Source organism: Diadema antillarum, unplaced genomic scaffold, assembly GCF_040938485.1.
Source record: "Diadema antillarum isolate AM-2024a unplaced genomic scaffold, OU_Dant_1.0 scf00000192, whole genome shotgun sequence".
Lineage (NCBI taxonomy): Eukaryota > Metazoa > Echinodermata > Echinoidea > Diadematoida > Diadematidae > Diadema > Diadema antillarum.
This window is the reverse complement of record NW_027271081.1, coordinates 4,671,579-4,688,359: the sequence shown is the minus strand read 5'-3', so window position 1 is coordinate 4,688,359 and position 16,781 is coordinate 4,671,579. Positions and strand designations below refer to the sequence as shown.

Below are 16,781 nucleotides of genomic sequence, written 5' to 3'. Positions count from 1 at the left end.
CATTCAAAGTGCCCCCTTGTGCCTATCTTTGTTGTTAATTATTTGTGTTTGGGTTGTTTTTCTTCATGTTTCAGGCTGTTAGAAAGTAAAAAACAAACCAAAAAAACAAACAAACAAACAACCCTCCGTGCTGGTTAACAAAGACCAGTAGGTGAATATGCAATGCATTATACTTCGATGCCGGAATTGCATTGCTTGTTTATAAGTAAAGGGCAAGTTGGGGGCAAGAAGGTTTGTGAATCTTTGTTTCAGGTTAGGCTGTGGATGGGTCTGGCAAGTAGAATATCTAGGAAACAAGACTGTATTTGATTTTGCACTTGTCTACAATGAGACTTGTAGTAGATTTGTTGACTTCTCAAACAACTACCTTTGTCTGCATCAAGTTATTTTTTTTTCCCGTGAGAAATGAATGGATTGCTTTAAAAGCAGGAGAAGGACAAATTGAAAAATATCTGAGAAGTAAGTGGTAATTCAAATTCAGAGTGAATAGATTCAAGGAATGGGGGGGGGGGGGGGATGGATGTCTCGTTCTTGGCTGAACAAGGGATGACTTGGGTGCCCCATCTGAGGAAGCGACAATTTATTAGCAATTTTATCACATGAGTGTTGTCAAAAATACGCCAGCTGTGAAGTCGCCTGATACTGCGAAGTCAGTGAGCAGGATGTGTGATGGTTGCATGGCCATCCTCCTATGACCTCTTGCTATTAAACCAAATGCTGTGTAAAATGTAGTGGTGTATAGTGTCAAGTGACCATTTCTCAACTAGTCTTGCTTCCAAGACTGCTGAGTATTTTTTTTTCCCTTCAGGATTCTTCCACTATAAAGGAATGGTATAGTTTGTGTTGAGATGGGTATTCAGATATTAACTTTTTGCGAGATAATCAGAAACCTCTCGTGAAATATTAAAGAGCACACAATTCTAAGAGGAATTAAAAGTTTACTTGATGAACATTGGTACTGAAATGGCTGAGATATCAAAAAGTGAAGTAAAACAAAGTTGTCCTAATAAAAGGGGGAACCCACCTTTATCAGGGCCTCTTTGTCTCTGGATATCTCAGCGATTTAAAAGCTGATTCTTGTCAAATGAACTTTGAATTCCTCGTAGAACTATATGCTCTATAATATTTCATGTAAGAAGTGTCTATTATCTCATAAAAAGTTAGAGCCTGAGTTCCCATCTCAACCAAAACTATACTATCCCTTTAAAGGGCATGATGATGATTGTAAGAATACATGAAGGAAGTCCCCACAGGGTTCTAGCAAATGTGAATGCAACACTTTATAGAGGCTAATGTGCATGAATGTGGCACAGCAATGGTTGCATTGAAACTGATGGAGTTGTTTGTCATTTTGATATAGGATCACCTTGCTGGATATCAAGGAAGGAGGAAGGATTTCATATATCAAATGGTTTTGTAGATTGGGTGTGGGTTGATATGAATGATACAGCTATACCAGCTTTATTATTTCCTTTACAAGTTTGTTGTCAGTTTGTGCTGCGATGTGGGAGGGATGGTCATGTAGGAAGCTGAAAACATTTAGTTCTTCTGTCAATTACCTTCTCAGATTTTGCTGCAAAGAATGATATTCAACTCAGATTATGTGTAAGCAGCTTGTTCCCTTTGAAATGACATAATACAGACTTTGTGGGATGGATATATTTGATGAGGATGTGGTGACAATCTCAAATCAATGCTATGCAACTTTGTGATAGCCATGATACGTTCGGTGCAATTCATTACACTCGTTCTTCACTGTTTGTTGCTCCATCCGCTAGGATGGCCCAGTAGCCTTCCCTTAGCAGATCTAAGGCCTTGCCGTGTGGCTGTAGTTGCGTTTACTTCCTGTTGTTCCCATGGTTTTGTAGTGGTCAGTCTGAAATAGCCTAATAAAATGCTGAGTTAAAAAAAGAGAGACACTTCTTCCTCCCTACCCCAGAAAGTAGCATGTGATGACAGCAGACATTTGACCAGACATTTTTGCAGCAAAAGTGAAAACAGAGTGTAATCCTGACTTTATTTCATTGAAATCACATGACATTAGTCTATACACTTGACTATTGAAACACATGAGCAGCACCCCGTTTGGAACTCTCATCTGGTATGGTTGTCCTTGTGTCATATCTAGTATGTGTGGGTTTTGTCATTCAACTGAAGGATTCATGGTTTTGAAATGAATCAATTATATGGCTTCCCTGAAGAACATGTACAATTAGCACATTTGACGAACATGAAATCACTTTTTAATCCAGAGTGTATGCCTATTACCTCTTCGTTGGTAGTGTCCATTTTAATATGAGTATTTTACGATCCACAGATGTGGACAAAAGGCCACTTGATGCACGAACTTCAACAGCAGTTGTCTTCAATAGACTTGAAGGCAACTATAGAACGAAAAGTAAATTCTTAGTCCTACAGCCACATTTAAAATGCATATCACCAGATGTGTAGCTGATGCTTAAAGGACAGTAATCCATCAGCATTATCTTCAACAAAAATGATGACATGAAAATGACAAATGAAAAGTATATCATTTTACTGATGGCAAAATTGGAGTGTACAGTGTATGTGAAACAGAGATAGGACAAAGGAAAGCCTGTCAAAGAAAAGAAAAGAAAAGTAATGCTCAACTAAAGCATGGATTACAGTTGTTTACAAGACACCTGTGGTTAGAAAGTCCCGGTCCCTACTGTTCATGGGGATTTAAAGCAGGTTATGTACATGTCCCTTCCGTTGAGTCATGTATTTTCCTTGGGTGGAGGAGAAGGAAAGGATTACGATGGTAAATGCTACCAATCTTGTGATTTACAAAACAAATAATGGATGACTATTCATATGTTTTGTCTTTGTTGCTACAGTAGGACTGTCTCTTTCATGTATGCTACAATGCACACTAAATAACTCTGGAAGGAAGATCACACACTAGCATACAATGTATGTCTGAAAGTCCAATTATGCAGTGTTTCCAACCAAAAGTTTATTTCATGCATCAACAACACAATCCTTTAAAGTAACAAATTTAATGTCAAGACAGTTTTCCAGTAGATACATATACACGTTTGTACTATATACCATACATTTTAAGCTGTGGATCATAGTGCTTACAAATAGGCCATATTCACTTCTGAATAACTTTGATTCGCTTATATTCAATAAGGATGTACTGTGAATTTTAAAGAAAAAATGTGTAGTTGCATTCGCATAAACTTTGTGTTTTGTTGTGCCTTGTGTGGTGTTTGTGTGCTTTTGTAGTGTTCGACTTTGCATCCATCTTCCTCGTAAGCTATCCATCTTCTTGGAATTAAAATGAGTCATGTTATGTACGTACAAATGTATTCTACATCGAATGAAGCTCCCTCTTGCTGTACACGGATGTTTTCTGTGCCTTTGTCTGGTCCCTGAAGGACAGGTCTTTCGGACAATGGTCAGCTTGTAAGCCTCTTATTGTCAGTGGAGTAGGAGAATACACCGTGAGTTATGCCAGCTATGCAGACAATTGTGCGGAAAAACAAGGGCAAGGGAGGATAAAGCCAATGTTTGAAACCTGTCCTGCTCACCCCTTGAAGGTAAATAGATGTTATGTAGACCTACACTGTGCATCAACACTCTGCAAGCTCTTAAAAACTTCTGTCAAAGATTTGAAGTACATGTAGGCCTATAAACCTGGACAGTGGTTAATGGTATTAAAATATGCTCTGTGCTTGTTCTTCCACTGTTCAGTCTTGTGGCTTTTTTTGGCTCAAATGTATGAACTATCTGATTGGACTACTCTTCTGGTCAAGTACACATTGTAGGCATCCACCTTCTGGGGGGTGTTTCATCAACGTTTGTCGGCGCTGACAACTTGAATCACCATAGTAACAGTCAGTGACCAGAGCAACTCCACATGGCAGTTTTTGGACTGTAAAATGTCAAAATTTTCAAGCTCGCTCTCTTCGCTCGCTCGCATTTAATTGTTATGCCATTCACCTGATGTTGCTGCCAGTAATTGCCAGCAGTTGCGCCCGGTGCGCCCCCCCCCCCCCCTAATTTCAAAGCAAAAAAATATGGCTACAAACGGCAGTTTTTGGACTGTAAAATGTCAAAATTTTCAAGCTCGCTCGCTCGCATTTAATTGTTATGCAATTCTCCTGATGTTGCTGCCAGTAATTACCGGCAGTTGCGCCCGTTGCGCCCCCACCCCTCCTTTATTTCCAAAGAAAAAATATCGCTCCAAATGGCAGTTTTTGGACTGTAAAATGTCAAAATTTTCAAGCTCGCTCGCTCTCTTCGCTCTCTCGCATTTTATTATTATGCCATTCACCTGATGTTGCTGCCAGTAATTACCGGCAGTTGCGCCCGTATCTAACTGTTATGTTGTTCGCTCGCATTTAATTGTTATGCAATTCTCCTGATGTTGCTGCCAGTAATTGCCAGCAGTTGCACCCGGTGCGCCCACAGAACTCTTACACATAGAAGAATCACTCGCCACCCGTTTTGTCGCCGTCGCTCGACTCATTGTCACGTGACGTCCGCCATTTTGCTTAGCGGAACTTTTTTGCGTGCAAATCCCAGCAGACGCTATCCACATACAGTGACTGCATGTTGTACCGTGTTTTTCTGACGTTCCGAGACCTTGAGCGAGGCATTAAAATGCCATATTGTGCGGCTGTAAACTGCACAAATCACTTGACAAAAGGATTTGGAAACAGGTAAGTTTGACACCAAGCCATGATGAGAATAAGAAGTAGTAATTCCCCCAAGTAACGTTACAATTAGGCGGATCGGTCGTATGTTGGCTTTCTTGTGAGCGCAGTAGCAAAGATAGTCCCAGACACTGGATTTTGTGTTTGCCGTCGACATATCTGTTTACCACCAACTACTATGCAAAATAAAAAAGATCAAGTAGGCCTAATATAGGCCCTGGGGCTATATTACACTCTGTACGTTGTGTGTTGGGGCAAACAGCTTTGTACATGAAAAAAGTGTAAATTTATGTAAATTTGAGCTTAGGTGTAAACTTTACACGTAGATTTATTCTTGTCTAGCTAGAGTAGAGTCACAGTACCAGTGCCGTGGTGGGCCAGTGTCAGTGTCAGTGACAACACTATGGTCGTTTAGATACTAGATTGTCTAGACTGACTGTGTACTCTAGTATTAAAGTAACCCCGGGACATTGCTTTCGCAATATGCAATATTTGTCATACATGTGTTTGCGAGACTTGTCTTGCCTACATATTGTTGCCACGTTAACATTTCGTACTATACCATATACACTTTGTACATGTAGTATGTTTTCACACTCATAAGGATTTCATTTTGAATTGTGCTTGAAGCGAACAAGTGCAAGTGAAATCTTGGATTATACAGTATTGCCTTTGGTATTTTTTTTTAATATTCTTGCCAGTGTCCATTTTTCATGTTTTTATTTTGCTGCCATATTGTATGCTAAGTGATTGTACATGCATTTGCTTTCATGATATACAATACATGTAGTTGTCTTATTTGTGACACTTGTTTTGCCTACATGTACATACTTTGAGATGCAGTGTAGTATGTTTTCACACTCTTTAGATTTCACCTTGAATTTCGTTTGAAGCAAATGGGTGCGTGTGAAATCTTGCATTATACAGATGTTCATGTATTGCCTTTAGTTGGTATTGTTATGCCAAGAATGCATTTGATATTCTTGCCCGACAGTGTTCATTCTTTATGGATTTTATGTTGTTGCTATATTGCATGATAGTTGATTATACAGGCATTTGCTTTCGTGATATACAACATTTGTTGTATATCTGTGATACTTGTTTTGCTTACATGTTGTTACCAAATTATGTTTTCATACTACACAGTGTATGGGATAGTGTTTTTTAAACTCATTACTAAGGATTTAATCTTGAATCATGCTGAGCTAAGTACAAGTGAAATCTTACATTTACAAATGTATTGCCTTTAATACTGTTGCCAGGAATGCCTTTGGTGTTCTTTTCAGTGTTCATAATTCGTAGATTTATATTGCCATAGTGCATGCGGATCAACACAATATGTTTTCATACTATACCATAGTGCGTTTTTACACTCATTAGGATTTTCTTTTTGAATCACGCTTGAAGCTATCAAGGGCAAGTGAAATTGTGCACTATATTGATGTATTGCCTTAGATAATCTTGCCAGACAGTGTTCATTATTCATGAATTTTATGTTGTTGCCCTATTGCCTGTCCATTATAGATGTATATGCATTTGATTTTGTGATTACAATAGTTGTCACAAATTTGTGACACTGGTGGTCTTGCCTATCATTTGCATAATATGTTCCTGACGCATGTACTGCCTGTGATTATAGCCGCCGTATTAGGTATGATAATGGTACGTGTACTGCAAGCAAATTAATGGTATATCACTGTACTGTGGTTGATTCTCAGCAATCAACTTTGACCTTGATGAATTTCAAATAAATTGTAAAAAATCAGGAAAATTAACTCTGTCCAACTTAACTTTCTGTTTTTTGTGGAAGACAATCTTGAAAGGAGTTCATGCTTGTAATGTGTGTGTGTGAGTGTGTGAATACATATATATATATATATATATTATATGTGTACATATATATATATACATAGATAATTATATATATATATATATATATATATTGATTGACTACCAGGTAGTCTACATGTTGGTGCAGCAATATCATGATATCGAAAGTAAAACAGAAACCAATTTCATGTTGATCACCAACAATTTATTTACAGCACACAGATATTTGAGCGATTCGCTCTTTCTCAAGTGTTGTTGCAAATCGCTCAAAAATTGGTGTGGTGAAATAAATTGTCGGTGATTAGCATGAACTCGATTTCTGTTTTATTTCATGTATACAGATATACAGTGTATACATGCCTATAGGCATATTGCTTCCTATACCAATATGTGCAATAGTGGTAACTACATTGTACTACACACTACTAATGATAATGGTAACAGCAGGAATATAGATAATTAAGGTGATGTTGTCTTCCAAATTTCTAATATGTTGAACGAGTGTCAGATGGGGAAGATGTATTACATGATCATATCCACAAATCATTGATTTTTACAACTGGACTGACTGGAAATTTAATTTGACCTGTTTAATGGGAGAAAAATCAAAAGCACGAACACACATCTTCTTACAATATCATTGGAGGGGGAAAAATGCAAGACATAGGGGTGAGAGGGGTATCAGAAAAATGGCAGGACACAGACAAGGACAGGCGCGCGTCTTAGATTATTTTATACCAAAGCAGATCACGTCTCCGAAGTCAAATAGATCTATCCGAAAGGGGAAAAAACACCTGTTTCAATACAGACAACTTTCAGGGAAGAGTGAAATAAATAACATAAACGAGTACATGAATCTGTGGTCAACGCTGGATTGAGAAGTACCAGTTTGACAGTTTACAAGTTCAAGTAAATATCAAGGGCTATAGCGGCTGTCATACTGTCCGATCAGTGAGTTGACCGTACCACCGTACTCGCGAGGAGCTGCGGAGGTACCTCTAAGCAACATGGCGGCGTGTGCACTGAGGCGTCACATCCGGGGTGCGCGGTGGCGACACCGAGCTCAGCGGGTTGTGGATGGGTATGATTCTTCTATGTGTAAGAGTTCTGTGGGTGCGCCCCCTTAATTTACAAAGAAAAAAATATGGCTACAAACGGCAGTTTTTGAACTGTAAAATGTAAAAATTTTCAAGCTCGCTCGCTCCGCTCGCTCGCATGTAGTCGTTATGCCATTCTCCTGATATCGCTGCCAGTAATTTGTCGTTTCACACCGTCATTCCATAATCCATTTATAGGGGGTACAACCTCCTCCGACACTTCCACACCCTCCCCCCCCCCACCCTTGCTCGCTCCCTCGCATACTAACATCCCCCCCCCCCCCCCCAAGATGAAATCCTAGCTACGCCGGTGCCCTTTTCCCGCTTGGTTTCCCTCAAAAAACAGTAAAAGTCTAGGGATTGAGAGCTTCCTATATTCCAAATGTCTGTCCAAAAATCTCGTAAACATTTAGTGTCAAAACGCACCCCCCTTGAAAAAAAGCTGGTGACGCCCCTGTGGTAGTGACACAAAAGTTGTGAAGTCTGGGAAAGTAATATTGCGCAAACTTGTAAATTCTCCTGAAAATTTTCAGAAAGTCAAGATTGCCTTGCAGGGTATATTTAAGCAGTCATGCATCATTGTTGTTGTAGTTGAAGGTGTTGTTGTTGTTGTTGTTGTTCAGATGACTTATGGATCATTATTGCTGCTGGTCTTGCTTGTAATTAGAATGAAAATGATGATTATGTATAGTGATCCAGAAAGTACATCGCCTGTGTATCACTTGCAGATGATGAAATTTATATTGTTTGTGATTTCATCTTTGGATAGGAAATGTATTATTATGTGCGATGTACATGGGAATGTCACATCATGGGCTAGCCACATTCGTGTATCTTTTTATCTATCTATTTGTATCTTTTTTCTTTTCTTTCTTATTTTTACTGCTCCATGACTTGGAGTCTGATGTAGGATTCTTGTGCATCGGTGCTGTGAGTGGGCGTGCAAATGAAAACAGCCTTCTTCAGCCTAAATATAGCTGACATTATGAAACATGTTTTTATGCGCTGTGTGCGTCTGTGTTTGCGTGGCTAACTGTCCTACCTTATTGGCCATATGATCACGTTTCACATCCACTTGTGTAGTATGTATGTACTTTCACACAGTGTCATACTATTAGTGTCATGAGCACCACTGTGGAGGCATTTCATATGGTAAAGTTTATTGTCTGCAGAAAGCTTCCTTGCTTTGATATGAGTCTGTTGCAACCTATACATTTATTGTATGCTTTTTTCTTTACTATTCTTGTATGCAAGTGGTGCTGAATAGGGTAACAGGTGGATGGAATACAATATGTGTCGCTGTTGTTCAAAGATAACACGGACAAAGATAACCACAGATCAGAAACTTGTATTCATCATTATGCCTTTGTTGTGTCAAGTTTGATGAATTGAGAGCTTTTTATGGAAACCTTGTATGTTTTACAGTCTTCTTTTACATAATTATAGTCATTTATTGTTTGCACATTGTTCTGTCGAAGGAAATATTTGGTCACATGGTTATGCAGTATATGAGATTACATGTGTCCATGTACTTGTATGTAATGTCTATCATGTTCATGAGTTTTACAAGCAGGTGGATGGATGTCCATTATTGTTTGGATACCGGTAAGGCTAGATTTGTGTTTCTTTGAGTGCTGTGAGCATGAGGAGAGCATTTCTGTTTATATCTAATGGGGACTTGACATGTGCCGCTTGGACTTCTTCTTGTGTCTGTTGTACTGGTAAAGGAGTACTAAGGATTATAATGTTACGACATTTGTGATCTTCCCACCAATTTTCAAACTTTAGACAAAGCACAAGGACAAGAGACATCTAGGAGAACGACCTTGAGCCTCCTGACGATGAAGAGCTCAATGCGAATACATTGTACTTTTATGTCACATTTATGTGACATTTCTAAGAATCAGAGTCAAGAGGTTTCCTGAGGCTGAAGCTGTTGTCTGCTGAATTTTCTTCTTCTGTTTTTTGTTTTGTTTTGTTTTGTTTTGTTTTTTTTTGGGGGGGGGGGGGTGGAAGGGGAAGGGGTGGGGGAAGGTGTAATTGTATGACTGCTAAGTGCACCATTGATTGAGCAGCATCACCATTGGTGGTTGACAGTAGTGATATCTTGTGTGGAAGTGTCTGTAGTGGTTGATTGTGTTGAGGAACTAGGTTATCTGGAATATCTCGCTGCCCGTCAAGTGCTGCAGGAGTCAAAATTGCAGAATCAAAGTGCATTGAAAAGAGGCCATATACCTGCTGGGAATGCACCTTCCAATAGTGGGAACAATAGTAGGACTGACTCAAAGGCAGGGAAAACTTGATGGAACTGGTGCCACTTCTTTGGCAGAGTAGGCCAGATATGTCGTCGTGTTGAAAGTGGTCTGTATTGGGCAATATTAGTGCCATTTTTAGAGTTTATAGTGATACACTGCATGTCATGCTCAGTGATTGAAGACTTGATGTCTGTAAGTTAAGATGCCTGTGCAAATTGTGTTCAATGCCGTGCGGTTTTGTTCATGCAAGGCATCATAAAACTTTGGTGTTATTACCCCGTATGTTTATTTTGTTTTCTTCGTAAACTTTCAGGGAGTGTAAATGGTACCTTGCAGAGTTTCTCTATTGTCTGTGTTCAGTTGGCTTGTCGTCTTGTGCAAATTAATGGTCTCCTTTGTTGTTTTAATGTGCATTTCAATATTTGTTTTATTTGTAATGCACTGATATTTGATGGTTGCATTGTCTCATATCATAAATGTAGTGCATAGTGCTGGGGATAATTCCTATATTCTGTAAAAGTGTACATTTTCGCCCAACTAATTTTCGCGCTCGGCGAGAAAAAAAGAGTTTTGGGTGTTTTTAATTCCGCTAAAACAAGACATCAAATACTGGAACGCATGGGAAGCAACAATATTTGTGTGCTTTTTATTTTCGTGCTAGTTTCTGTTTGCGCGAAATGCATGAAAATTTCAGCACCGCAAAAATTTTCACTTTTACAGTAGTTGAACAGGCTATGGGCTTTACAAGTGGATTTGAGGGCTTTACAAGTGTATGTCACTAAAATGCGGCCGATGTAATTATGATTTTGTTATGTAAATGGTTTTGGAAACCCTGCTGTGGCACTCACAGAAACTTTGAGCGGATCTCTTGTCATTTGTATATATTGCCGTCTCATGCATGCTGTCACCCTTTTTGACCTGTCTCCGCAGATCTTGACCACTGAAGGGATTTTGGAGTGACCGGTCAAGATGGGGTACGAGGTTGCCCGCTTTGAAGGCGAAGTGGACGAGGAACTCATCTGTCCAATCTGCAGCTCAGTACTAGAAGATCCACAACAGGTAAACAACTTGAAAAAGTGCTATGCTGTTGTAACTATCCATACAAATGGAAAAGCACTTGGAGAGCACAGACCTCCACCAAGTCAGCAACTCATTTCCAACCTTACACGCATGCCATCTCCCAAAATAGAAGCACTTTGTTTACGTCATTGCACGGTGCCTTGCCCGAGCAGAGCATGCGCTTTAATAGTGTGTGTATGTAAACCTCCAGTACGCACAGCTTGAACCCCCAACTTTGTTGACCTTATGTGCCAAAAGATGAAAAAATCCTTCAAAAAATCAATAAAAATTCCTGGATCACTACCAAAATTGAATGAGGTGTTCCTTGTGTCAATATTGACTTCTTATTCAAGTTTCCTCGTAATCCGTACACAACTTTTTGAGTTATTTTGCAAACAGACAAACCAACGCTGATGATCACTTTAACACCCTCCTCCTTCCTTGGCGGAGGTAAAAATGTAGATGTGAAATACCTCTATTCAGACTCTTTCAGACTGTGTTTCTGGATTGTAATTTTTTTTTTGCGAAATAATCATGAACCACTTAAAAGAGCATACAATTCTTTTAAAGAGGAAATTAAAGTTTATTTGATTAAAATAAATTTTTGAATAGCTGAGATGTCACAAAACATGACAAAACAAAGTGGTCCAAATAAAAGATGGATCCCACCTTTTATTAGAACCTCTTTGTGGGTGTCTCAGCCAATTCATAATTATTTCACAAAAATTTAAAACCTAAATCCCCATCTCAACCAAAACTATTCCATCCGTTTGATATAGAGAAAACTGAAGAGAATGCAAACCTCAAGTCCACCCATACACACATGCTGAAAATTACTCCATTTCCTGATGATAAAGTGGCCTTTCTTGTGCCTCAAAGTCTACGTCATTAGCTTACTGCGTGCTGCACCAAATCTGTTCCAACTTTGTGAATTGTTGGGCACAAACCAACGCTGGCAAAAACATAAACTCCTTATGTGAGCTAATAAAGGATGTTCAGGTTGTCTACAAGTTCTCCTTAAAGAGTGTGCAAAATTTCAATCTTGACCTGTAAAAAACTTTGCCAGATATGATTAGCAGTACTTCATGTTGGGATTATGATTATTCAAGTATTGAGAGCAACACTCCATTGCCCGTTGTTTTCTTGTATGAGTAGGGAAGTGCTTTCCATTGTTGGTGATCACTACTTAACCCCGTCACAACCGTTAGCAGTCAGTGCCACAGTCGTCATGGTGGTGAGAGGGTTAATGCTCTGATGAGTGTATGTTGGGGTAATAGAGTACCAAAGTGTGGTGTCATAGACCCCGTTTACAGTGCAGGGCTGGGCCGAGCCAGGGCCGAGCCCCGCAATTTTGTCCATTTACGCTGCCCGGGCTCGGCCCACGCTTTTAATTCAAACCTTTCAATATTTTGTCGTAGTGGTGCTCTGCTTGTAAACAAATGCAATTTGGCATAGTCTGGTTTTTAGACCCTCTGCCAACTGGATTCCGTGGCAACGAAGTCGCCGTTCGGGCAAAGTCCTTTGCCGAAGGAAAAATCCTTTGTAGGACAAAACCACCTTAAACTGTACTAGTTTTCGACGTTGAGGGGGTTAATATCGTGAATAGCGAAATAGTACGGGTTGAGGGTCTGGAAGCCAGACTTATATGTAAGTTGGCTGCGCATTTGGCCCAGTTTGAATTTACACTGAGAAAAGGCCGGGCTCGGCTGTGGCCGAGCCCACCTCCAGAGCGTGGCCACATGTGCGGCCAATTTTGGCCCCGCATTTGGCCTTTTTGCGCGTTTACACCGAAATGAAGGAGGGCTGGGCCGCGGCCGAGCCGTGGCCCAGCCCCGCACTGTAAACGGGGTCATAGCCATTCATTACAATGGAAACTAGGCCTATTGAGACAACCACACCTTTATGGCCAGCATATCTGTGAACACTATTGTTGCCAACCATGCTCCCACCTGGTTCCAACCCAAGATGTAACAAAAGACTGTGACATCATCACTTATAGGTACTCTATAGCTGACACTTGTCTGTAGACAGGACTGTTTACAGACTGTATATACATGTATATCTTCCTTGCAAGTGTTCAGATATTGCACATTTGAATACAATACAACTTGCAACAATGTACAGTTTGTGGGGAGAAGGAATATTATTCTAATGCATGTACATTTTGTACCTTTATGTCAGACCAGCAGGGCCCATCTCGGCTGAATCAATGAAATTGCACTACCTCTTGATTCATGTTATAGGTGTATCCACTGTTTTCTCAAACCCACTAAGCTTCACTCAGAGATTATTATGGGGTGGTGCTTAGTTTTTTGAAGGCCTTAACTGTTGCTGTAGCCATGGATCCGTCTTCACCAAACTTTTTTTTTTTTTGACAGGAAATAACATGTTAGAATACTGTGAATGTGTGTGCGAACTTACATGAGTTCATCCCTGTTTAATACAAATGTAGCAACAGCTCACAGTGGTGTGACTTTAGGGATTGTAGTGCACTTGAATGCACATTTACAGTATGTGCAGTTAGATGCCATATGGTGATAACAGTTGTATCTTCATTTTTATGCAACTCTGTTTGTTGTATTCAGCAGACAGGTAGATCAAATTTGACCTGTTGCCCTGAAAGCCCACAGGAGTCCCTGAACATTGATTTTCTGACATTGTTATTAAAATTTCCAGACTCTTCTTAGCTTTCCGGCGATGTATGATTTGTTCCACTTGATTTCCCCCAAACCTACCTACCACCTGAGTGGTGAGAAAACTGAGCATGGGAGAGTATGCAGCCATGCATGTAAGAGATCAGTCAAGCAATCTCTGTAGATTATTTCAGTGCATTTGTAGTAAAATACTTCATAAAGACCGTAAAAGTTGTCAAATTTTGGAATATTCTTAGTTTTTTGAATTAGGAATGGAATAATAGATTTTCTAAATTCTCAAGTCCAATTGAATGTTACACATTTCATACAGGTCTATTTGCAAGGGATTCTGTTTTGTTTTTTCTGGCTTTAATATCTGACATCAGGTAACATGGTGAAAGGTAATGAAGCATTCATAGTAAGATGACTCTATCTTTAACCATACATGACCTGTTGTAATGTTTGTGGCATGAATGTTGTCTAGATCTATGCTTTATTCTCCTTACGTTGTATATTTTGCTGTAATGGGGCATGTACATCAATCAGCTCTCCTCTGCAAGATTCTTTTACCCATGATTCTCCAAGTCTTTGATTTGATTCAAAGTGACATGTTTTTCTCATGCATTGTATCAAGATAGTGTTGACCTCAACTTAATGGCAGATATTACTTTTAAATCAAGACATTACCAACTCTCTGTTTAATGTTCTCTTGCAGGCACCAGAATGTGAGCATGCCTTCTGCTCTTCATGCATCCAGGAGTGGTTGTCACGGCAACACACCTGCCCTGTGGACCGCAACCACATCACCTCCCAGCAGCTCAAGCCAGTGCCTCGCATCCTGCGCAACCTCCTGGCGCGGCTGCAGATCAAGTGCGACAACGAGGGCTTCGGCTGCGTGGCCGTGGTGCGGCTGGACTCCCTCCACCAGCATCTGCAGGAATGCGAGCACAACCCCAAGCGCCCCATCCAGTGCGAGGCAGGGTGTGGCATGGTGATCCCCAAGGACGAGGTCAAGGACCACAACTGCATCCGGGAGCTGCGGCTGCTGGTGCAGAACCAGTCCAACAAGCTGAACGAGCAGGAGACGGAGATGACGGAGATCCGCAACCAGCTGTCCGAGCACCGGCGCGAGATGCAGATGCTGAAGGAGTACATCCGCGCCATCCGCATCTCCAACCCAAACACCAGCCCGTCGGTGCGGGCCATCGAGGACGAGATCGAGAACAATGAGGTGGTGCGATGGGTGAATTCCATGCCGCTCGCCCGTGTCACGCGCTGGGGCGGCATGATCTCGACGCCCGATGGCGTGCTGCAGACGGTCATCAAGCGCTCGCTCCTGGAGAGTCACTGCCCCGCCCACATCGTGGCGGAGCTCATGGAGAACGCCCACGAGCGCAACTGGCCCCCTGGACTGAGCACGCTGGAGACGCGGCAGATGAACCGACACACCTATGAACAGTACGTGTGCCGCAGGATCCCCGGCAAGCAAGCCGTGCTGGTGATGGCGTGTGACAATGCCCACATGGGAGAGGACTTCACCCTTGACCCTGGCCTAGTCATGATTTTCGCACATGGCATCGAATAGCAATCGGGACAACCTCCCACAGGTGTACAAGTTAGGACACAGCGAAAACTTATTGCAGTATACCCAGCAAGTCTGTGACGTGTGATGCAAAATGATGTAAACATACTTGCTGTGACGACATGTGGTGGTGCAGTAAAGTCTGTGATATTATGTCATCATTTCCATGCGAACTGCGTTCATTTCTGTAGAGAGGAGAGAAACAAAAGAGTCTTGTTTAGGGCTCTCTGATGCAGTTGCATCTAGTCAAGATCTGATGTGTGTGGTGTTTTCGTAGAATTTGGCATTTGATAGGCAATTCTTCATGATATGTTGCAGGTACCTGTTGTCATAATCTGTGCATTAGTGTGATCAAATGTGGTAGCTGTTTGTGACAACAGGAATGTTCATACGTGACGACCAGTTTGTGTTTTGTTTTTGTTTATGTTGGCCTGGAAGTGCGTGGATGGCAAGTAATTAATGTCATGATGCTACCCAAGAGTGTCACAGAAGCAAGAACTGCTAGTCGGCTTGTTACTCTAAGTACTCGAATGCCTATCCTTGCTTTTGCCGGCCTTCATATTTCAGAGCACACTCGCTAAACTTTACTCCTGGTCTGACAAACCCTCAGCTGGTCTGCCCTGAATGAAAGGGGAACTCTTGAATTGGCCATTATGTAACAACTACTACATTCACTTCATTTACAATGGTGAAATGTTGGCTGCTCTGTTTATAATTTGAAGTGAACTCATTACACAGGGGTTACTGTAAAAGTGGATATTTTCATGTGAGTACTTTTTCACGCTCAGCTGGGTAAGATGAACTTTGCATGTTTTTAAATCCGCGTAATCAAGACATTGATTACTGGAGTATATGGCATGCAAAATTATTTACATGCTTTTCTTTTCATGCTAGCTTCTGTTTGCGTGAAATACGTGAAAATTTCTACTTTTATAATATGTCTTCACTATTATAAGGGTTTAGAGTGTAGACCAGTTTTGGAAAGCAAAAGCAAACGAATATACCACAAATATATTGACTGCAATGATTGTTATGACCATCATGCATTTTTCCTTTCTTTAATTTTTGCCTAAATGCCTGGAACAGCCAACTAGTGATGCTGCAAGCTTCATGTTTCCAAATCGCCCATTCATCATGATGTCCCGGCAACGGTCCATACACTCTTGTTTTGCATGACCATGATAACTTTTTTTTTTTTTTTTTTTTTGCAACAAGAAAACCTGATATGTGTACAACCATTTCTCTGCAAGATGAGACTATGAACAACAGTTATAAAGGTCAAAATCCAAATGGCGCATTCCAAGCAGTAGTTTGAAAAAGCATATATGGCAAAACATACAAGCTGCATAGTGTAGAGTTAAACTTCTGTTAGGCAAGTTGTTTGGCTGAATCTGGATAGATCTTGCAAAGGTAAAGTCATAGCATTCACCAATATTTGCCCTAGAAACTTGAGAATCACAAACTTTGACAGGGCAGTGTGCTGACATGATGTGGACTTGATCTGATGGGAGTTGAGGTGAAGGCATGATCCAACCTGAAATGTTTCCATGTGCACAAAGCATGAAAAAAATGCCTAACCTAGTGAGTTGAAACTTTTTAGTCTGCAAGACTAGACGCATTCGACCAGTCAGATGTTCAGC

At 40.7% G+C, this 16,781-nt stretch overlaps 1 protein-coding gene across 1 annotated transcript in view; it reads left to right on the top strand.

Moving 5' to 3' along the window:
* LOC139723550 (E3 ubiquitin-protein ligase NRDP1-like) overlaps positions 1-16,063 on the top strand; it is a 29,664-nt gene extending 13,601 nt beyond the window's left edge. Inside the window, exons 2-3 of the mRNA XM_071634790.1 lie at positions 10,798-10,926; positions 14,275-16,063. Of these exons, the coding sequence (XP_071490891.1) occupies positions 10,837-10,926; positions 14,275-15,144 (960 nt within the window). The 5' untranslated portion in view covers positions 10,798-10,836 and the 3' untranslated portion in view covers positions 15,145-16,063. The remainder of the gene's footprint in view (positions 1-10,797; positions 10,927-14,274) is intronic.
* Positions 16,064-16,781: the final 718 nt, after the last annotated feature.